Source organism: Gamsiella multidivaricata (assembly GCF_025024155.1).
Source record: "Gamsiella multidivaricata strain RSA 2152 chromosome Unknown BC939scaffold_2, whole genome shotgun sequence".
In the NCBI taxonomy this organism is placed as follows: domain Eukaryota; kingdom Fungi; phylum Mortierellomycota; class Mortierellomycetes; order Mortierellales; family Mortierellaceae; genus Gamsiella; species Gamsiella multidivaricata.
The window spans coordinates 265,307-287,076 of record NW_026251710.1 but is presented as its reverse complement, the minus strand read 5'-3'; the positions used below and the strand labels follow the sequence as shown (position 1 = coordinate 287,076).

Here is a 21,770-nt window from a genome sequence, read left to right as displayed (position 1 = left end):
AACAAAAGAGCCATGGAATCTTATCCAATCGAACCTGCACTAAGCGCCGGAGAAATCCACATGGCTTGCTTTATATCCGTCATGAACGCACCGGATCTCAAGGAGCGTCTCCAAGCCCAGGACAAGACCCTTACTTTTGCCATGGTTGAATCAAATCTGGTACTATATTTGATCTTTGCCACCGTTAGCTTCAACTAAAAAAAAAAAAAAAAAAAAACACGGACACGGACACGGACACGAGGAAGACTATCGATCTAACAGAATCTCTTGCATCAAACGGACTTGAATTTGATCCTTGAAATATGGTGCTATTTTAGATCATGGATGTCTTTCAGCTGCTTACAGCTGCAACCAAGGCCGCTGTAGACAACGAGGCAGGAAAGCTAAGCACCCAGTCCTTGAACTCTGAAATCATTTACAACCTCTCACCGACCAAAAACGTACGTCGTCATCACCGTCAATATCCCACGCAATGCATATCGGCTGGGGAACTGAAATACTCAGGTCATGATGAGGTCAACTGTTGCCATACACTGATAAGCAAGCAATTGTTGTTGTTTTTTTATGTCTTCCATCCATCGAACAGATTGCAGAGTCGTTGAAGCGCTTTGGTATCACAGAAGACACCAAATCGTTGATTGCGGTCAGGATTGGTGGCAACCCAGACGAGGTTTTGGCTGACATGTCCAAGACCGTGGACGGAATCCTAGTCTCGTTCTCAAAGCTGGATCAGGAAAAGGACATGGCAAAGCTTCGGCAGGTAAGTAGGACATGATGTCCCTGCTCTGCATTGGATCGTTATCGTTGCTCCTACCACTTCCTTGCGGCACCTAAAATTGATCGAATCTTTCATTTCGCCCTGTCGAACAGTACTACAAAATCGACCCCAAGATGACAGAGGACAAGGCCATTTTGAACTGGATCATCGGAGCCATGGCTATGAAGAATATTCAATAAAACCAAGATCGATCAGTTGCAGAATGCGGACAAAACTATTGCTCGTACAATGAATATGTTCACAGTTATATGGCCAAAGAAATAAGAGTCGTCAGTGCGTCCAGGAGATCAAGCCAAATTGCATATGTTTTTATTCATCAGAATTAAAACGAATATTAAAAGTATGAATAACGCCTGTCCAAGGCATGCGGGACTATCGTAAAATCAGGATCTAGTCTCGGCTAGCACTTCGGGAGCGATCCCTGCGGGCAACAGGACTGTAGGAGCGCTCTCTCGAGGGAGTGCGCTCTCTAGCGGGCGTGTGTTCTCTGGCAGGCGATCGGGCAGGAGATCTCGCAGGGGATCTCGCAGGGGATCTGGCAGGAGATCTCGCAGAGGATCTGGCAGGGGATCCGGCAGGGCTGCGGTTTTTAGGAGCAGGGCTGCGAGAGCGACGAGCGCTGCGTCCTGAACGACGATCCTTGCTGCTATCACCGCGACGGGGGCTGCGTGAACGGGAACGACGGCGGTCTCGGTCGCGACGAGGGCTGCGCGAGTGAGAGTGGCGGCGGTATCTGTCGTTGCGATCTCTGCTGCGCGAGCGGGAACGACGACGGTCTCTGTCACGACCATGATCACGGCCACGATCTCTGTCGCGTCCGCCGCCACGGCCCATTTCACGAGGAGCGGTATCGCGGGATGGATCGAACTATGAATATGGCAAACAGCATTAATGTTAAAACAGCTTTGCACGTTTTTGTTTTCGTTTTTGCGAACGACAAAGAAAACAGTCGGTAATAATAACTTACCTCACGAAGGCTCACAGGCTTGCCTCGCAAATCCTCGCCATCTAAGGTCCTCAACGCCTGCTTGACATCGTCAGCAGACGAAAACTCAACAACACTATTTTTTTTTATTCCAATAAAATAAAATCATCAGTCAGTCCAATCTTGAGTGTTGAACCTGAACACCTTTAAAAATCTCATAATTCACTGCTTACCCTTGGCTGTCGTTGTCCTTGCTAATGTCGGCGAAAGTGACCTCACCGGCCTTGCGCATCAGGTCCTTGATATCCTGGAGGCCAAACATCGCAGAACGAAGGGTCATAGAGAGAATGAAAATGAGAGGAGGTTTAGGGTCCACAGCGCGGCATGACAGACAACAGGATGGAGAGAGAGGCCGCCCGCACATAAGAAGGACCGTCGACCGCGTTGCCCTTGACAAAGGTTTGAGGAATCCCAGGCTGGCCAATTAACAGCACCCCTATTCACGTCGGTCGCATCGCACTGGACGCACACTGCGCAGATGGCTGGAGACACTTGAAGATCCTCTTGCAGCATGCACATTAGATCGCGAGCCAATCGGGTCCCTTTGGTATTGAAATACTGCTCCTCTCAATCTTCAGTCTGGACCGCAAATCTTGAATAGGTGGCGAGCAATTGGTCCTCAAGGAGCCGGCTAGCTAGCGAGCTAGCAAGCACATCCGATAATACAATTTGTCGGTCCCCAAGTCCAGGCGAGCGAGCGAGCTGGTGGCCGTGGTTTCATTCAGTCATAGGGGCCTCTGAAGTCCGAATAGAGCTGTCAACCGAGCTCTGGCTGGATATCGCATCGCAGGCATCGCGGCCATATTGAATGACTCGAAAACAGATCCTCTTTTGGCGGTTGATGGTACAAAGAGGTTGGGTCCCGCACTTGAGGAATACATTAAGTTCGTACCTGCCAGCTCACTCCAGGAGCGAGGTTCTCGACGATCAAACGGTGCTCAGTTCTCTCTGGGGGACGGAATCTACAGATATCATGTAAAGTACATGCATGGTTAAAAACAACACATGCGACTGACTTGACTATAAAAGCAACTAACAGCTCTTTGTAGCAGCAGCAAGCAAAAGTACATACCTGCGATCATCTCTATCTTCACGACGATCCCTTTTATCGCCACGGGCGAGTTCGACAACCAGTCTGGTGATTATATCAATCGCAATTGCTTTGTCAGCACATCTTGCATGGTCCAGATACAGTAGCCATATCATAATAGTAACCGAACAGTTGGAGCGAAAGCAGAAGCAGAAAAAAGAGAAGCATGGATGCCAAACGTACCTTTCACCCATAAAGTCCTTGCCATGGATATCATAGACAGCATCCTTAGCGTCTCTGGGATCGCTAAACTCAACAAAGCCGAATCCGTTTTTGAGGGTCACCTCACGAAGTCTTCCATAGTTCTTGAAGAGACCCTCGACATCACGGTCGGAGGCATCTCTGGAGAGATGGCCCAAATACACACGAGTTCCCATGATGATGTTTGCAGTGTAGGGGTGAAGATGAAGGTCAAAGATGTGAGCTGCGATGAAGTGCAGGTGAAGAAAAAAAAATAAAAATGAAAGGCTGCATCGATTGGTTGACTGCAACTCATTGGTATTTATGTTATCGTATGCGCTGGCTCATTAACTCCCTCATCAGTCGATACCCACCGTTTCCCCCGCACTTTTCGCCATCTTGCCCAGCGTTCTTTCCTTATTCATCGCCCACCGGAGAACCCTCCTACTCTGTTTCACTTGGCTTCTTCTTATTCAACAACTATAATACTCCTCACATATTCAGGATGGTGCTGAACGATTTGGGACGCAAGATCAACGGAGCGATCCAGTCGATGTCCAAGGCAAACGTCATTGACGAGAAGGTATACCATCGCTTCACATAGCAATATATCCTTTCCAAGAGACGGGAACCTGCAAGAGGACACAATGTTCTAATCCCACATAGTATTGCGTTTCTGCTGCTTCGAATAGGTTGTCGATGACATGCTGAAGGAGATCGTCCGCGCCCTTATGGAGTCCGATATCAACATCAAATTGATCCAAAACCTTCGCAACAACGTCAAAAACTCGATCAGTCTGGACGAGAATACAGGAGCTGCCAATAAGAAGAGGAATATTCAAAAGGTACAGAACCTGCATTCAGTGCGGCTCTCAGCTCGAAAAAGCTTAAACGGTGGCCTGACCGAGTATCATCGACTTGGTTTGGTGGCACTACATTCTTTAGGCTGTCATGGACGAACTCACGCGGCTTGTCGACCCAGGAGTGGAACCGTGGAAACCAAAGAAAGGAAAGGCGAACGTTATTATGTTTGTCGGTCTTCAAGGAAGCGGTAAAACAACAACATGTACAAAGGTACGAAGATGACCAAAAGATGGCTAGAGGACGAATCTGGGCGTGTCTCATTATCATTTAACACTCTTCTTGTTCAACTGTCACAGCTGGCTTCATTTTATCAACGCAAAGGCTGGAAAACATGCCTGGTTTGTACGGATACGTTCCGCGCTGGTGCCTTTGATCAGCTCAAGCAAAACGCTACCAAGGCCAAGATTCCATACTACGGAAGGTGGGTTGTCTGATTTCTTTGCCGCCAAAGATAACGCTACATTGTAATCCAACAGGTTGTTAATTCAGTTCTCTTTGTTGTGCTTTTTCAGCTACACTGAGACCGACCCTGTACAGCTTGCCCATGAGGGTGTATCCAAGTTCAAGAAGGAAAACTTTGAGATCATCATTGTCGACACATCTGGTCGTCACAAGCAGGAGCAGGAACTCTTTGATGAAATGCAACAGATTTCGTCCGCTGTGGTAAGCATCGACACCGTCCTTGCATTGAGAAGTTTGTCATGGCCTTTGAGCTGCAATCACTTTAATGACATTATCCTACGATTGTTTTTCGTAGAACCCCGATAGCACGATTTTTGTTATGGATGGTACCATTGGTCAAGCTGCTGATGCTCAGGCTAGGGCTTTCAAAGAGGCTGCCAACGTCGGATCCATCATTGTGACTAAAATGGATGGCCACGCAAAGGGAGGAGGAGCTATTTCTGCGTAAGTTGGCCAGCGCCTTTCTTTTGCGTCGTGCGCATAGATTTTATGGTGCCCGGACAAAAAAAAAAAAGGCTAACAAAATATCATTTTGTTCCTAACTCCTATACTTGATTTCTAGCGTTGCTGCAACCCACTGCCCAATTATCTTCATCGGTACAGGAGAGCACATGCACGATCTCGAGCGCTTCACACCTGGACCCTTTATTTCGAAGATGATGGGAATGGGTGACATTAGTGGCCTCATGGAGACTGTGCAGGATTTGAAGCTGGACCAGAACAAGGACCTGATGAAAAAGCTGGAGCAAGGACAGTTCAGCATCAGAGATATGTACGAGCAGTTCACGACTATTCTGAAGATGGGGCCTTTGAGCAAGGTCATGGGCATGATGCCTGGAATCCCACCTGAGCTGTTGGCTGGTTCGGATGCGGAGGGCGGCAACCGCATCAAGCGCTTCATGTGCATCATGGACAGCATGAACGCACAGGAGCTGGATGGAGAGGGCAAGGAGTTTGTGGACCAGCCCAAGCGCCTGGTCCGCGTTGCTCGTGGATCAGGCACGACTGTCGCCGAAGTTGAGACTCTCTTGCAGCAATACAAGACGTTCGCCGCGATGGTCAAGAAGATGGGTGGTCAGAACGGTCTGTTCAAGAACATGCAGGGCATGCAGCAAGGCGGTGCAGGAAACCCCATGATGAACTCCAACAGAATGCAGCAGGCGATGAAGCAGCTCCAGAGCGGTGGTATCCCCAACGTTCCTGGTATGGGTGGCATGGATATCCAGGGCATGATCAACCAGATGGGCGGCATGTCTGGCATGCAGGACATGATGAAGAGCATGATGGGAGGCGGTGGTTTCCCAGGCATGCCTGGCATGGGTGGCGCCGGAGGTGGAGCTGGTGGCATGCCCGATTTTTCACAAATGGCCAAGATGATGAAGTCGATGGGTATGGGTTAAAAGAGTTTACATAAGCTTGAATAAAGATGATTTTGTATTACTATCTACCAGCACAGCCATCCCCAATACCCAACTTGGCATGAATCGCCTCCCAGCAGCTGCGGTTTAAGCGTTCGACTATTTTTAGCCCCTGCCTGCTCTTCAACCAACCAAACCCTCATCATCATCAACCACTTTTTTCGCTCTTGTCTCTTCATCCCCATCCCTCATACCTTACTTTACACATACACATACACACACACACCCTCTCTTCCTCATCTGAATCATGTCTGGCTACGGAGGAAATGCAAGCTACGGTGGTAACGCCAGCTATGGTGGCAACAACAGCTACGGAGGCAACAGGCCCAACAACTCTGGCTATGGTGGCAACAGCAACAATCACGGCAGCTCAGGCTCGGGGTACGGCGGAAACAATTCATATGGTAGCGAAGGTGGTTATGGCTCTGCGCAGAGACCCGGTCAGTACGGCCAGCAACAACAATACGGAGGTCAGTACGGCTCGCAACAGCAACAGCAGCAGTACGGTGGGGGTCAGTACGGACAGCCAGGACAATATGGCCAAGGGCAACAGTATGGTGGCTATGGCAATAACCAATACTACGGCGACCAGCAAGCACCTGTTCCTGGTCAAGAGACCGAGGAGGACGTGAACAGGGTGGCCCAGCAGATCCGTGATGTGCGTCAGGAATCCGTCCAGTCGACCCGCAATGCCCTTCGTGCCCTGCAAGAGGCCGATGAGAGCGCAGGACGAACGATGCAGCAGCTGGGTGAGCAATCTGAACAGCTGGGTCGCGTCGAACGCAGTCTGGACTCTGCTCAGATCCATGCCGATAATGCACAGGAGAAGGCTAGCGAGCTCAAGACGGTCAACCGCTCCATGTTTGCGATCCACATCAAGAACCCGTTCAATTCGACCAAGAAGAAGGAAAGAGAGCTCGAGGAGGCCAAGCGCAGGGCTGCAGAGGAGATGGCACAACGTGAGGCCATCCGCAAAGAAGAATATGACTCGAGGCAGAGAATCAACGCTGCTATGGGTCAAGGACCTTATGGACGGCCACCAAACTCGGGACCGAACTACAGCAACAACGGTCGCGGAGGCCCTGGAGAGCAGTCGATGTACTCATTCGAGAATACGACTGAGGACGATGATGCCGAGAGGGAAATTGACCACAATTTGGACATGATGGGAGGATTCATGGACCGTCTCAAGCAGAGCGCCATGACCATGAACACCGAGGTGAACCGACAAAACGAACGCCTGACTGGACTTGGCCAAAAGACCGAAAATGTCCATGTATCCGTGACCCAAAATACGCAGACGCTGCAAAAGATTGCCAAGCGAGGATAGAAGCGCGGATTCGTGATATACCGAAATGCAGTTGTGTAATATTCATTAAAGAAATAAATGCGGATCAAATCAACGTTGACTTAGTCGCCGTTAAAATCTACACATCTTCAAGCAGAACCATATACTTTTCCGCACTCAAACGCGCCGTATATCTTCAAAACGTTCGTTTGGCGTCGCTTTTTTTTTTTTTCTTTCCTGTCGCATCCATCGATCGCTTGTTACATCAACTCAAATAGGACTCTTATTATATAGTAATTTGAGACCGAGGTAGTTAACGTTTGTTAAGCCCGACAGAGTACTGAAATTTTCACAGTGTTCCTGAGTCCCTTTGCATCCTCAATTCTAAACAGGGCACATTCATGGCCTACCTTGCCTCTCATTCGATGAGAGCCCATTACACGCTACACGAGGGCGAGGGAACCATGGAGCTTGAAAGCATGAGTCTGTTTAGCTAATACAACAACGATGGATGTGTCCCGAAGCGCTCGTTCTTTGTGTCTGCGTACTCTTTTCCTCCCTTTCCGCTCTTTCCCGTTTTCCTTTCTTCCCAGCTACACTCTTCCTCAATCCATCAGGAACTGTCTTTTCTCTTTCTCATCTTTCCTCTCTCTTCTCTGTCTCTCGTACGCCCCTGTTCGAGTTCAATAAGCACAGTCCGGCGGCGATTTGTCGGTAACGAGAACACTGTTTATCTGCGGAGGCCCCTTTCCTGCCTGTGCCTGAACCATTATAGTCGATCCAAGAATGCTAATGCTAGAACAGCTGGGATAAGGGTGCGCGAAAACCGAAAGGACAACCATGAACGTGCAATGGATAATAATCCCTTCTTTCATGATCACAGGAATCTTTGCTAGAAGTGACGAGAGGAAGCGGATATCACTCCACTCGACCACCTTATTCGTGCGCGGATAGTCTTGAACAAAGAATTGAAGTAGAGAACACTACACAAGGACGGGCCATCTCCTCAGCCAGTGAAAGAAATCCAGAAACAGGTTCGTGCTGAGGTGAGGCACCGTTTCTTGTCACTCGATAGTAATCCATAGGCATGTGTAATAGTTATTAATTCGCTTTGTTTGTCGATAGGCATCTAGTATTGCTACCTAAAGACACGAAGAGGAGTAGACTCGGACGACTTCTGCTCAAAACCAAGGAAACAAGTCAAAAAAACAATAAACGCTTCCGAGGTAGGGCGTCATCAGATGTACAAAAGTGCGGGATTGTAAATGTGATGGCAGTAGGCCGGTCTATCCTCAAACAAATCAATTAATATCCATAGCAGCTGCATGGATGTCTCATAAGTGGCCCAGCCCACTGTGTCCCATTTCGTGCCAGTTGCTGTGCTGCAGTGTCCGCCAGTCTGGGTGCGTACACCGGGTGCCCGCATAACAATATTAATTGAAGTCAAGGTCACTAACATTACCATCATCTACTCTATAACACCAGGGGGAATTTGACATGTTTAGTAGTACTTTTTCGTCATTAGGAAGCACTCTCTCGCCACAAAAGGAGCTGGAGGTCGCTAATATCTTATTGGAAATTGCGCGCAACACCAATGATACAGGAATTTCCCTACAGTTTTGCAGCGATGCGGAAGCTGCGTTATCTCGGATGAAAAGAGCCACAAAAAAGACTCTTGCCTCTCCACAGTCGGGCGTGGATCAAACCTTGCGTGATGGAATCGCCAGTGCTTATCTCGAGCACGGGAAACTGCTGAACAACTTGGGGCATAGCGAAATGGCACAAACCAGCTACAAGAAGGCAGCAAAATGGGGACATATCCAGGACATTAACCAACGATCACTCGACTCTTCTCGGCCCGGCAACAACAAGACCAGCTCCATCCATCGCACGCTAGTTTCCCCTATCTCTCTTTCAGCCACGCCTCGCCTCTCATCTCCCCCAGGTTCGAGTGGCCCTCATCACCGTGGCATTGCACAGATTCCTTCAGGGATATTTCTTCAGAATGTGGCAAAGCCTGTTGCCAAGTATGATTTACCAAAATCGGATGAGCGCATTGCCAGTACTCCACAGCTTGTGTACTGCCTCAGCCTACTGTCCAAGGCCTCGTCGTCGTCATCGGCGTCTGCCGTAGAGATCGATGAGGTGCTTAACAATCCCAACGCGCCTGGATACAAGCCAAAGCGGAGGATACAGATGAGCAGGAACGACTACGCTTGCTGGCGACAAAGTTGATCGCGGCATTCATCGACGACGAACTCAAGGCGCCCGCCACTGTGACTGAAGTTGTGTTCCTGGCGCCTGTTCTCGATCAAGTGCAGTATCGGAAGCTGCTCGGTAGTTTTATCGATGGTATTGGGCAATCCACCTTACTGGATTTCAATTTACTGGAAGGGCTGGCACAGATGATACAAAGCGCTTCCCCAGGCTACCTTCATGCCGATGATTTGGTCAAGATTCTAGGAGTCCTCAGCACGCGCTTACAGGGCACCCATCAGCAATCGGCTGAGCATCTTTATCAACTGTCGCTGACAGTATCGCACGTTTTGGACGCGATGGCCGATAGCCATGTCAAGGACCTGGACCGAGAACAACTGCATACGCCTCCTGTCGCTTATTTGGATGGATTAAAGGGTAGCTCAGAGCCTTATTTGGTGTATCAAGTAGCCTACGCCTATCAAGCTTTGCAGTACGTCCCAGATGATGAAACACCCATGCAAGCTGCTCTACGGCGCACACGCGTAGTGGCGAATGGCATTTCAGGGCTAGTGAGTGCATTCAAGGGTCTGGATCTGAACGGCTTCATTGATGGACTGGGGCAACTTCAGGGAGGATTAGGGGAAGTGTACCAGATTGCCAAAATCGGCTACGGAGGAGTAAGCTCACTGGTCGAGAGCGGAGCAAAGTCTAAAGGAGGCTCTCAGCTTCAGCCAAAGATGTACATGGTATCCAGCATTACGCGGTATAGATACCTTACTTCGAGAAGGTCGACTCGCCGACTTCAAGACGTTGATCTGCGAAGCGCCTTGTCTCCGCGATCCTGCTTTTGAGTGGGGACTATGCCAGCGCCTCGGGGAGATTGCAACCAACCAGCTCTGGGATGCCAGCACCCGCCAAAGTGCTGTCAATTTTCTAGGCGAGCTGTACAAGAATGACACGGATTGGAGCGAGCATGCCAGCGTCAAGCAATGGATTCTCACGATCCTTATCCAGCTAACCGAATTGCTAGACAGCGCCATAAAGACGCACGCCCACACCTTACTACGGGAGTTGCGAAAGAATGGCCACGCAAAGAAACAGGTTCTTTATCGGACATGTATGAGCGGAGGTCTAAGCCCATATCCACTGAAGGCATTCTCTCCGCCACTGCCGTCTCCATCTTCGCTCGATCGTGTCCAGGATATACCCGACGTTGAATACGACCTGCGTCTGCTGAGAGCCAGACGGCTGAAGACAAGAGGCAAGGCTGTCTATATTCCTCCTCAAGCCAAGGCTAATCTCCAAGCGCTTGACGATGCGTTGTTCCCATTGATGGAGAAAGTCAACGAGTTTCTGAGCAGTGATCGACAGGTGTTCTTGCTGCTGGGTGACTCTGGAGCAGGCAAGTCGACCTTTAACCGGAAACTCGAATGTGTCATATGGAGCAGCTACAGGAAAAGAGATAGCCGAATTCCGTTGCATATCAACTTGCCTGCGGTCGATAAACCGGAACAGGATCTGATCGCCAAACACTTGCGCAGGAACGACTTTACAGAGCCCCAGATCCGAGAGATGAAAGACCATCGCGGGTTTATCTTGATCTGCGATGGGTATGACGAGAGTCAGCAAATGCACAACCTGTATACAAGTAACCGGCTGAATCAAGGACGATGGCGTACGCAGATGGTGATCAGTTGCCGTACCGAGTACCTTCCTAAAGACTACAGGGATCACTTTCAACCGATACATCGGAACTACAGCGGCCCATCAATGCTCTTTCAGGAGGCAGTCATTGCGCCGTTTTCTGCCACCCAGATCCACGACTACATCAAGCAATACGTGTTCGCAAACAGACCACTCTGGCAGACCAAGGACTACCTGGAAGCACTTGGCAAGATTCCCAATTTGGTGGATCTAGTGAAGAATCCGTTCCTTCTGACACTGTCCTTGGAGGTATTGCCGCGTTTGGTGGATCCAGGACAAATGCTCTCGACTGCCATGGTCACTCGAGTTGCTCTGTATGACCAGTTCGTGGAGTTGTGGCTGGAATGTGGCAAAAAACGGCTTTTTGGCAAGAAGGACCTGAGCCGCCAAGAGAAGAAAGCCTTCGAGAGGCTAGCGGATGAAGGCTTTACGAAGAATGGTGTCACGTTTCTGAAGGGTTTGGCGGCGGCGATCTACAGGCATCAGGCAGGAAACCCCGCGGTGGAGTATTCACATAAACAAGATCAAGAGACATGGAAAGGAGAGTTTTTCAACCGAGATGACGAGAACCAGCTCCTGCTGGAAGCCTGTCCTCTGATCCGCAACGGCAATCAGTACCGGTTTATCCATTGATCGCTGTTGGAATATTGCTTTACTCGTGCAGTATTTGAACCGCAAGAGGCCAAGAAGATCCTAGATCAGATACCTACTCCGGCTCGTCGTGGAAGTGCCAGTTCTATGTTCAGCTTTGAAGACCGAGCGGCGGCTGAGGAAGAATCCATCGGCATTCAGCAGTCTCTAGTTGACCATCCATTGACGTGGAGAGACTTCGTGAGCGAGCCATCTATTCTGCAGTTTTTAGCGGAGCGTGTCCACCAGGAACCTGTCTTCAAGCAACAACTGCTCGCGATGATTGAACGCTCGAAAACCGATAAAGAGGTGCGTAAGGCAGCGGCGAATGCGATCACGATACTGGTCAGAGCCGGGATACGGTTTAACGGGGCGGATTTGAAGGGTATCTGGATTCCAGGGGCGGACTTGAGAAAGGCCAATCTTCGCCGTATTTGGTTACGTCAGGCCAATTTGAGCAACGCGCGGATGGCAAGCTTACAATTTGGCGAATGGTCATATCTCATAGAAGATGCATCTGTGCTTTCCTGCGTGCATTCACCGGACGGGAAGACCTGTGCCGCGGGCGTCAAGGACGGTATGATCAGCGTGTATGACACCACGACTTGGACAAAAACCCACACTTTAAGCGGCCATACTGACGTTGTCAGGGGCATGGTGTATTCACCCAGTGGTCATCAGATTGCCTCCTGCAGTGACGACAAGACGGTGCGACTGTGGGACGCGCAAACCGGCACACCCGGTTTCATCTCAAGCGGCCATACCGACGATGTTAATATCGTGGCGTATTCGCCTAGCGGCCATCAGATTGCCTCCTGCAGCCATGACAAGACGGTGCGGCTGTGGGATGTGAAATCCGGTCAATGTTTGGCATTTATCGAAGGTTCATTCACAAGCATCGCATGGAACACGATCCCCAACAGTACTTATTTCGTAACCGGTTGTGAAGATACGTCTGTTCGCATGTGGCAAGTCACAGAAGAGGAAAATCACTTTCAGGTGCGTCTGCATTGGAGTTCGATGCACGACGCACTTGTTGTGTCGAACACCTCTATCCAAAACGTGCAGGGCCTGAGCAGGATAAATATGCGACTATTAGAGCAGCGTGGCGCTGTGGGCGAGCCGATTCTACCTTCGAGTTTCCGCGAGGCAGGCAAGAAGCTTATCAGCATGGCGTCCGTGGCATCTAAACTCAAGCTACCATCAAACCACGACACATTGGATACCAACCTCACTACAGATTCTCCCGCTGTACAGTCAGCAAAGTCGGTCGACTCGGCGGATGTTTCTTCGCTTGCTTGAGGTGAATATGAAGCAGTTACGAGTGCAGTAAAGTAGAAGAAAAAAATCGAGCGCGTTATACCCCTGACATATATTTCCAACTATACCGTTTTTTTTGCGCTTTACTTCGAGAGACAAATAGTTTTAAAAATAAAACTTTTTTGAGCTCTGCTTCGCTCTAAGCACACTGACGAGGTGTGGAAACTGCTGTGCATGCCCTAGTGGCAGGCCTGAGGGATGCAACTTGTCGTCTGACGACTGTGGGTCGAGTCTGTTTCGGTGAAATGGATAACTGCAGCAGATTTTGCCAGTAAGGTCCGATAGGTCCGCAAGGTTGATCGACTTAAGAGATATATTATATAAAAAATAAAATATCAACTTTTGCCATCATCGCTGGCCAGTTCTGTGGGTCGGCTCCGCTTCTGTGGAAACGAAGAGCTATAGTAGATCATTCGACTTTGTGGATGAGATGTTCAAGGACTCGAAGCAAATCTGCAGTGTATCCATTAGTTCCAAATGGTTCGCATCCTGACAAGGAATAAAGGTATGAGAGGAAGCAACGTAAGATTGGAGGCCAATTCGCGGAAAGCAAGGAGAAGTTAAGGAACTGTGGCATCTCTGACTCGGGGACAATCCGTGATTATCAAAAGAACGCGTCTGTGTTTGAATAACGGGACTGGTGGCTCGCGCGCTGCGCCCAAGACTACGCGCTGTCAGTGTTACGCAAATGAAAATTCAGGCGGCAATGCATGGGCGCGCCAGCTTGCATCTACAGACCGCCTTTTCAGGGCTATGGCCCCTGGTGGATGGGCACTTCTAGTGTAGATGGACATGGGTCGCTCGATAGACACCACTCACGTGGCCAAGCAAATAATAATAATAATAATAAGGAAACCTGGGTCTCCCTCATTTGTCACACTTTCTTTTCCTCATTCCTATTCTCTCGCTCCTTCTCTCACTCCTTCTCGCATTCCTTCTTTTTATCTCTCTCATTTGCGGCTCTACTCTCCTCTCTTACTTTCTCTCTTTTATCCGCTGATACTATCACATCGCTATCGACTTTTGTCCTCGTCGTAATTCAATCTCTCGTTCCTATTATATTACTACTATTTGTGCACACAGCTATTTTTTTTTTCGTACTCTTCCATATCATCCATAGCATGTCAGACACAACGAACCCACTTACACACGCATCCATTGGAAAGACTAAGCCATTGAAGCAGCGGTATTTCCACCGCTACACCTATTCTGCAGCATACTGTCGAGAGCATCCGCAAGATCGCCAGTCATCAGGTAGTTTAGAACACCGTTGTTTCCGTCATGCGCGATCTCAGAGCTAGAGTCATGCATTATAACTTATTTATTTCACTCCCGCATTGGGGTTCTTCGTTAGCAAAGCACCATCCGTTCAGCTGTAGACAACGTGTGTTCCCTGCACAACACATAGGTGAAATCGCAGCTCCCAAAGGACATGAGCTCCACCAGTGTATCCGCGGTTCCTGATGCCACCGACATTAAAGCGTTTTACACATAGGCTCGGCTGGCTCTGGTAGACCAACACAGACTTATTGTCAGTTTTATACTTCACTTTTATTAAGGAAAAAAAAAAAGACGCAGTGCATGTTTGATTGACGTTTACCTAACAATCCACACTGATGTTAACTAACGATGCTTCTAGAGCCGCATCGACTCATCTAGGGGGGCCCTGCTTGAACGTCCCAAAACCGAGTGTGCAAGTGCTATTCAAGCACTGGATACGCTCGAGTCTACAAAGCGCCAAGGCCCACTCTCTAAGATGGAGTAGCAGTCGCATGGTATTATTGCCTTGTTTGACACCAAAGCGATATGACGCCTGCCTCTCGACCATATTACCAGGTAAAGGGATAATACCTGCTTTATATTTCATTATAACTAACTTGAGGAATCCAAGGTTGGCAGCTTCATCGAATACATATATCCTCTTTTTTTGCAATACCATGACAAGTCCGAGTCCATGAAGCCGTTTGTAGTCATACCCGGTCGTATGCAACCACTCAAGAGCACAGCTGGGATACGGTAGCCACGCTCCCTCTGCATGGCGCCTCCCAACCCTGAGTCGGCCTACACCATATAGTCAAGGCTGTCGGAGTCGTGTTTTCTCAAGCCGATTGTATTCTGGCTTCTTTTAACCTTTGATATTCAGACACGGTGCCCTCGATAACAAAGGGGCGCGTGTGCAGAGGAGTTAAAAAAAGCACCTGTGGCTAAAACAGCTGCCCTGAAGATGATGTGTCGCGTATCCATTGACATATCGATTATATCGATGGTTGAAGGAAGCACATTGCGGGCACGATCGATGCAATGGACAGAATCGGCATATGGTTCGAAAGCCTGCTAAAAGTAAAGTCGCTTATCCTGCATCTCAAAAGCCCAATTACCTTCTCCCCTCCCCCCTTCTCTGGGGACTTTGGCAACATGTTAGATAGCTGTCTTTGGGTCTTTGGGGAGCTGTCTTCACTGACACTGGTTTCCAACTCGATACGATCGCAGTTGTCTTTGAGCGCTGCATGTTATCAGCGACGGGGAAGTACGTTGAAGGCCGTTTTTTTAACTAACAGAGATAGCCATATAAGTTGATATTTATTTCAAATTGTTTCACTTTTGTTGAAATACAAGGTAGTTTATGCTTGCGTAAAATAGGTGCATCATGGCATCCGTGGAGATGAGTGACTTATCGTACATGGATCCAAAGACATCTTTTGAGAACAGTGGCCATGCAAGTCGCAAAATCAATAGAAATTCATATCGTGCTGTCAGATGCAGTTCACTTCTTTTTTTTCCGAGGAACAAAGAGTACATGTACACGAGATGTATATTTATTATGGTGTTGTTGATGTTCCTGGATAATAACAAAGGGGATTCGTTTTGTTTTTGTTTCTTTTTTTTTGGAATGAGGGTGGGCAGAAGTGTCCTGGTATTATGGCGACCATGAAGGAAGGGATTGTAAACATGCTTTTGCTTTGCGGTTGAGCGGTATTAACCACAAAAGACCTTGGCCCTGCCTACGACTACACCGTTCGTATCGATAAAGCATGGCATGACACACACTTTGACCTTGCCGCCCTCCTTGCTCTTGTGTGCTGGAACCATCTTCTCTGCATCAAACTCGCTCTCGCTTGGAATGACCTCGGCCTTGATCTCGGCATTCTGGCTCCTCATCGTTAAGCTGAGCTCGATAGCTTTGGTTACCAGATCCAGCACCTAAACGAAGAATGATAGCACAAAGAACAAGGTCGGTCGTCAGTCGTGCAAGTTCACGATGTGATATGCAAAGTCAGGAAATCAAGGCGGCTTATGCACAATGAAGAGCGACATGTTACCTTCTGATGACCTGCCCAGTTGTTGTAAAGACGCTCCAATTTGATTTCGAATGCCTTTGCGATCCGGATGGCCTCCTGAGCTGCATGTGCTTGTGCAACGGGTGCTTTGGCGGACATGAAGCAAAGTTGTTGGCGGAAGCGAACAGCCTGATCACCAAAGTTGTTATCGACCATCCACTTGTGAATCTCTCCGTATTCCTTGGCCAGGGTAAAGCCGACGTAGAAGGGGCCGTGGAAGACCTCCTCGAGCAGCGTATCCATGATGTATTTCTCCAAGAACATGTTGAGAATGTAGGGCTGCGTATTGCCGAACTTGTACTTCTTCTTGACCAACGCCTGGGCCTCTTCCGTGTTCAGGTTTACTGCCCTGTCGCCGGAGGAGGACTTTGTGAGCTGCAAGATGGCGGCCTGGAGCATGCGCACCCGCTGCTCGATCGTGGAATGGTCGTCGTCTGTTGCGCGGATCTGGCGAACGTCATTCAAGTACTTTGAGCGCAGATCGTCCATTTCCTTTTCACGCTTGTGGACCAGCTCCTGAAGCATCAATCGATCCTGAGTCACCTGGGTCAGACTGGCGTGCAGTTCTCTGTTCTCCTGTGACTTTTGGGTCAAGGTTTGACGAAGCTGGTTCACCTTGGCCTGGGACGACTCTTGGGACCTCTTCCAGCTCAGGATCTCATCCTGTAGTTTGCGGACATCTGTCGACAGTTCTCCAGTGCTATTGCCGAGACTGCCAGTGCCTAGACTACCGCTGTTGGTGTTGTCGATGCCATTGGGCGCGCCGTTCATGCTACCGTTTCCGAGGGCCTGGCCTTGCAACTGGATGGGGCCGCTATTCATTCCTCCACTAGTGCCACCAGACTGCTGCTGATAGTAGCCATCTGGTTGACCATGGTTGCCAGCCATATTCTCGGAGTGCTGTTGGCGACCGAGGTGTTGATCATCAGAGGCTCCGCCAGCATAGCCACCCTCCATCCCCGAGACACTGCTAGAGTGCGTTGATTGGTCCTGGTATGATGGGTATTGAATGACCTGGGAGGTGAGCAGGGAGTCACTGCCATAGGAGCCTGGTTGCAACTGCATCGACTGGAGTTGTTGCTGGTGCTGCATCTGTTGCTGTTGCTGCTGCGGTTGCTGTTGCTGTTGCTGTTGTTGCGGTTGTTGTTGCGGTTGTTGTTGCTGTTGTTGTTGCTGTTGTTGCTGCTGTGGAATGACGGATGAGTTGAGGGAGATTGAATCTGAATCGCGTTGTTGTTGCTGCTGATATTGGAGTTGCTGTTGCTGATACTGCTGCTGCTGCTGCTGCTCTGGATTGTTCGCCCGAGGACTACTGCCTTGGTTCTGGCCCTGAGCCTGTGCCTGGGGTGGGGGTTGGGCAGGGTTGGGGTTTGGGGCAGGGGTTGCTCCAGCAGAGTTGGTGCGGGGGGGGATGGTGATACCGTTGACGGAAGAACCACGCTGGACGGTTCGCTGAGTGGCGGCGGAGGGTGGGGCGGAGGAAGCAGGGGGAGGGTGGGCAGGCAGGTCGTCTAGCTTCTTTTTGGTCCTGAAGAAGTTCATGGCGTGGCGTGTTTTTATAATCGATCGGTATCTGGGAGAGCGGGAGGGAAGAGGGAGAGGGGAAATCAATAAATAGAGAGAGGGCGGGGGGTGGGAGCACGAAAGGGGGGGAGGAGAGAGTAGAACGGAAAATATAAAAACTGGAAATGGGAATTGGAAAACCCAGGCTGGGCTGTACTTCGCGCTGCTGCAGGGGAGGCAGAGAGGGAGGCGCGGGCGGGGCAGGAGGGGCGGGTTGGACGGCGACGAATACGACGGCGACGACGACTACAGCGACGAGGGCTACTCAAGAGACCGAGTCGGCTGAGTGGGGAAAGGAGCGGTGAGGATGGCGAGGAGAATATGGAGGATGAAGATGAGGATGAGGATGGTGGTGATGAGGATGACGATGACGATGATGACGATGATGGACTGTTGGCAGTGGGCACCAGTGTGCAGTGCGAGAGAGTGGTGGTTCCTGGAAGATGGTCCTGGCGATGGCGATGGTGACGAGAGAGGATGATACTCGAGCAAAAAACCCCTCTCCCTCTTCCTCCTCTCGTCTCGCCTTGTCTCGCTCTCTTTCTTATTCTTATTCTAATTATTAGACTTATTCTTGCTATTACTATTATTACTATTATTATTATTCCTATTTTATTAGTATTCTTCTTATTATTAGTATTATTATTATTATTATTATTATTATTATTATTACAGTCATGATTTTCATGGTTTGCATGCACGAGAGAGGACGAGCGAAAGCTGCAGTAGTTGGTGGCAAACATGCCAGCCGTGTCAATCTCCATCTCCCCTTCTAGTCTCGAGTGTTCAATTTGTATGGACTCATTTGAAACGCGACGCGACGCGTCCCCCATCGCATCCACCAATTGGAAATGCGCGTCCAGACCTCAGTCTGAAACAGACGCTCTGAACTTGCATGGACCCTGCAGCCGAGCAAGCCTAGACGAACGCCATCCATGCAGCACTCCACTTCTGCCGCAACTCAGCCACGCCATCATCCATTCCCAGCCCCAGCCCCAACCCACCACACACACCTGGCCCTCGTTATCTGAGCGTCCCAGCGAGTGCCAGGGAACTAGACGACCGGGTGTGCTCCAGATATTCTGCTGTGCCTCATCTCTCAAGCAATCATTGGAGATGTAGTGGCAACAGACAAGAAGTACAGTGATCAAAGAAAGGCAAGCAAGGGAGAAGAGCAATGGACAGATCAAAGGAGAGGAACAAGCAAGAGGAATCAGATAGTAAAAAGTGAGGAGGATAAGACAGAGAGAACAGCCGTGCAAGAAGTAGCTATGGAATGATAAAAGAGAGCGAGAATAATGCAATTCGACACAGGAGGGAAAATGGTGATGCAAAGAGTGCTGCGATGATGAGAAACGCGACCCTCACCAGGTAATGCAAACGCGCTTTGCTGCCCTTGCTCATGTCGCTCTCACCGCAGTTTTGCTAATTGACTTGCCGCAGTAAAATTTTGACTCCCTTTGACTCTTCAACAGGATGCTCGATCCAGTGTCGTGTTCGTATAAATACATTGAACTAATCCTTTGTTTTTATCCTCAAACTATACAACCTATCCCGAACACAAGCTCAGAATAATAACTCAAGCACAAAGCACAAACATGGCTACAGCAAACACAACGACTTCCACCAGCTCCAGGAATGCAGCCACGCGTGTACAAAACTCCTTGGTCTCGTCCTTTGCCAACATGATCTTTGCCGCCAATCCACACACAACCGCCTTCTCGGTCCTAGCTAACGTCCACCAAGCCGAGACACTTTCACACTCCAACGACATGCCGTCCAAGTCCTCAGTATGCACTTTGGATACTAATTACCAGTCGCCGCAGGATAAGCATTCTGCCCCCGCTCGTAACAATGGCTTCTCTCACTGCGGCTTTGGGGGCTGTGGAGCATCCGCTTCAGCTCTTGATCTTACCCCATCAAGCCTTCTCTCTCAGGAGCTTCCACAGTCTAAGGAAAAGGGAAACAAGTCGTTCTACTTCTGCCATAAACAGCAATCCTATAATGAACAACTTGATACGTCGGACCCGGGTATCGCGGCGTGTACCATCTAAGAAGAATCAGCTCCGGAAAGATTCTACTTACAACTGCACGAATGTATACCCGCATGTAGAGACAATGGATATGTGCCAGTACGACGGTAATTCCGAGGATGAGGACGCCGTTCTCTTGAGGAGGATGTGGGCCAACAGTGGTGTAGGTTATGACGATTTCTCTGCCAGCGAGAGAAGCGACAGTGATTGTGATTATGACAGCGACAGCGTCTCGTTCGCATCCTCTGTGGACTACATGAGTGATGGCGAGCTCTTGGTCGAGTTTGGAAGGAAGCCTCGGGTGTTCGACGATGCCGCGACCATGACCTTCTATATCTCGCCTTTGGCCATCAACCAGCTGGCGTCCGGTCTATGGACACGATCTTGTCCTGCCTGCGTGATCATCAACACCAGTATCCCGAGACGAACGCGCTTTGACGATATGGACTGGTCTGCAGATGCGATCCGTATGCTTAACACACCTAACGCTGGCGGCAGCTCGCTCCTATCCGAGGTCCTGTCCTGTGAAATGCTCAACCGCTGCCTAGGCGCCAAACTTGCCAAGACGGAGATGGAGATCCAATACCTGTTTGCGTACCAACCTATCACGGACTACTCAATCACCCTGCAGAACCTGCCTCCGCGGGTGCACGTCGGTGTCTCTGTGACGCGAGCATTCGCCTTCAAGGGTGCGTATCGCAAGGCAGATTGCCGAAAGTTGCTCTGGAAGAAGCTCTCGGGTATCTTGGCCTCGACCCGGAACGTGATCGACGAGCGCTTCTTCAAGCAGATCCTGCACGTCTGGGTTCCGAATGGCAAGACTGCTAGAACAGTACAGGCGACATACAAGAGCCTTCCGATCGAGGTTACCCGGAACACTGTTGTCATCGTCTCGGTAGTGAATGCCGCGTGGGTCTTCAGCAATCGTCGGTGAAGCGATTTTTTTTTTTCCAAACTATATATATTTTATTAATAAAAGTACATGCTGATAGACTATGATACATTGAAATTGCTGCGCGCGAATACGCTCCTGTTAAATGTTAACGAAAGCCCTCGAGGGCCCTCAAAAAAGCATTTATATCGGAGCATCCTTGGCGCCGCCTTTCGTGTTGTCGAGTTCTGGAATGTCTGCAATCTTTTTGGCGCGTCGAATATCCTCGTTCATGTACAACAGCTCGTCGACACGGGCCCGCTTCTTTGCATCTTTTCGCAAAACAAATTTGAAATCCTCGACATTGACCTTCCCGCGCTTATCAGCAACTGCGGCTGCTTGAGTACACTGCAGATATACCAGAAGACACAAATCATAGATTAGCAATCTCTCGCAGCAGCATCCAGGAAACCCCTAAATATATACATAAGACGCTTACGGTGTCTGTCAGGTACTCGATCAGCATGTCCTCGAGGACTCCGACAGCGTCGTTCGCAGGGTTGGGTACGTCGCCAAATCCATACATGAGCTGCTTCACTACATGTGCAAAGAACAGAACGTCGCCAAGTTAGAGACTGTTGCTGCACGCCAGTCCACTGCCCGGTAGCAATGAATACGATTGCAAAGAGTTATTCGTCTTTCCCTTACACTCTTTGCCAAAGACATATTTCTTTCTCTTGTTGCGTGGTTCGTTTGTTGAGCCAGGTGGACGACCCAGCGTTGCTGTGGGCTTTTTGGCAGTGCTGCCCGCTACCGTCATGCTGCCCGCATTGAGTCCTGTGTCGGTTTGCTGTGCAGTCGAATCTCCCATGCTGGCTGTTCTTGTGATGGCGATGACAGAGTGGTTCGTTGTGCGATTGGAAGTGTATCTTGGTGCACCATTCAAGCCATGGGAGGAGACAGGACAAGCCACCGTACAGAAAACTGCGGTTTCTGTGGCACGTCCGCGGTTGGACCTTTGAAGGAGCAGAAAAAACTCCAACGGGC

The 21,770-nt window shown here is 49.6% G+C and overlaps 8 protein-coding genes across 8 annotated transcripts; 5 read left to right on the top strand and 3 right to left on the bottom strand.

Moving 5' to 3' along the window:
- Positions 1-60: 60 nt before the first annotated feature.
- On the top strand, positions 61-957 carry BC939DRAFT_472507 (kinase binding protein CGI-121-domain-containing protein; the record flags this gene model as incomplete). The annotated part of the gene is made up of 4 exons (XM_051558282.1): positions 61-159; positions 318-440; positions 587-760; positions 871-957. 4 exons carry the CDS (start codon positions 61-63, stop codon positions 955-957), a joined length of 483 nt encoding a protein of 160 aa, XP_051417403.1.
- Positions 958-1,049: 92 nt separating this feature from the next.
- Positions 1,050-3,322, bottom strand: BC939DRAFT_99686 (uncharacterized protein). Its single transcript, XM_051562049.1, has 6 exons — positions 3,037-3,322; positions 2,836-2,898; positions 2,656-2,725; positions 1,937-2,010; positions 1,746-1,839; positions 1,050-1,645 (listed from the first exon to the last, which is right to left on the bottom strand). The coding sequence occupies exons 1-6, from the start codon at positions 3,228-3,230 to the stop codon at positions 1,169-1,171; spliced, it is 972 nt and encodes a 323-aa protein (XP_051417402.1). The 5' UTR covers positions 3,231-3,322; the 3' UTR covers positions 1,050-1,168.
- Positions 3,323-3,401: 79 nt separating this feature from the next.
- Positions 3,402-5,785, top strand: BC939DRAFT_418430 (signal recognition particle 54 kDa protein-like protein). Its single transcript, XM_051553035.1, has 7 exons — positions 3,402-3,616; positions 3,726-3,878; positions 3,979-4,107; positions 4,194-4,318; positions 4,410-4,560; positions 4,655-4,803; positions 4,922-5,785. Exons 1-7 carry the CDS (start codon positions 3,539-3,541, stop codon positions 5,757-5,759), a joined length of 1,623 nt encoding a protein of 540 aa, XP_051417401.1. The 5' UTR covers positions 3,402-3,538; the 3' UTR covers positions 5,760-5,785.
- Positions 5,786-5,901: 116 nt separating this feature from the next.
- BC939DRAFT_435030 (uncharacterized protein) lies at positions 5,902-7,208 on the top strand. Its single transcript, XM_051553430.1, has one exon. The coding sequence runs from the start codon at positions 6,025-6,027 to the stop codon at positions 7,105-7,107; it is 1,083 nt and encodes a 360-aa protein (XP_051417400.1). The 5' UTR covers positions 5,902-6,024; the 3' UTR covers positions 7,108-7,208.
- A 4,858-nt stretch (positions 7,209-12,066) lies between these two features.
- Positions 12,067-12,900, top strand: BC939DRAFT_391223 (WD40-repeat-containing domain protein; the record flags this gene model as incomplete). The annotated part of the gene is made up of 1 exon (XM_051551945.1): positions 12,067-12,900. One exon carries the CDS (start codon positions 12,067-12,069, stop codon positions 12,898-12,900), a length of 834 nt encoding a protein of 277 aa, XP_051417399.1.
- Positions 12,901-15,696: 2,796 nt separating this feature from the next.
- Positions 15,697-17,889, bottom strand: BC939DRAFT_435024 (uncharacterized protein). Its single transcript, XM_051553429.1, has 2 exons — positions 16,239-17,889; positions 15,697-16,119 (listed from the first exon to the last, which is right to left on the bottom strand). The coding sequence occupies exons 1-2, from the start codon at positions 17,796-17,798 to the stop codon at positions 15,895-15,897; spliced, it is 1,785 nt and encodes a 594-aa protein (XP_051417398.1). The 5' UTR covers positions 17,799-17,889; the 3' UTR covers positions 15,697-15,894.
- A 1,445-nt stretch (positions 17,890-19,334) lies between these two features.
- Positions 19,335-20,844, top strand: BC939DRAFT_435021 (uncharacterized protein). Its single transcript, XM_051553428.1, has one exon. It carries the CDS (start codon positions 19,674-19,676, stop codon positions 20,784-20,786), a length of 1,113 nt encoding a protein of 370 aa, XP_051417397.1. The 5' UTR covers positions 19,335-19,673; the 3' UTR covers positions 20,787-20,844.
- On the bottom strand, positions 20,835-21,659 carry BC939DRAFT_435019 (transcription initiation factor IID, 18kD subunit-domain-containing protein). Its single transcript, XM_051553427.1, has 3 exons — positions 21,432-21,659; positions 21,223-21,320; positions 20,835-21,131 (listed from the first exon to the last, which is right to left on the bottom strand). Exons 1-3 carry the CDS (start codon positions 21,592-21,594, stop codon positions 20,928-20,930), a joined length of 465 nt encoding a protein of 154 aa, XP_051417396.1. The 5' UTR covers positions 21,595-21,659; the 3' UTR covers positions 20,835-20,927.
- Positions 21,660-21,770: the final 111 nt, after the last annotated feature.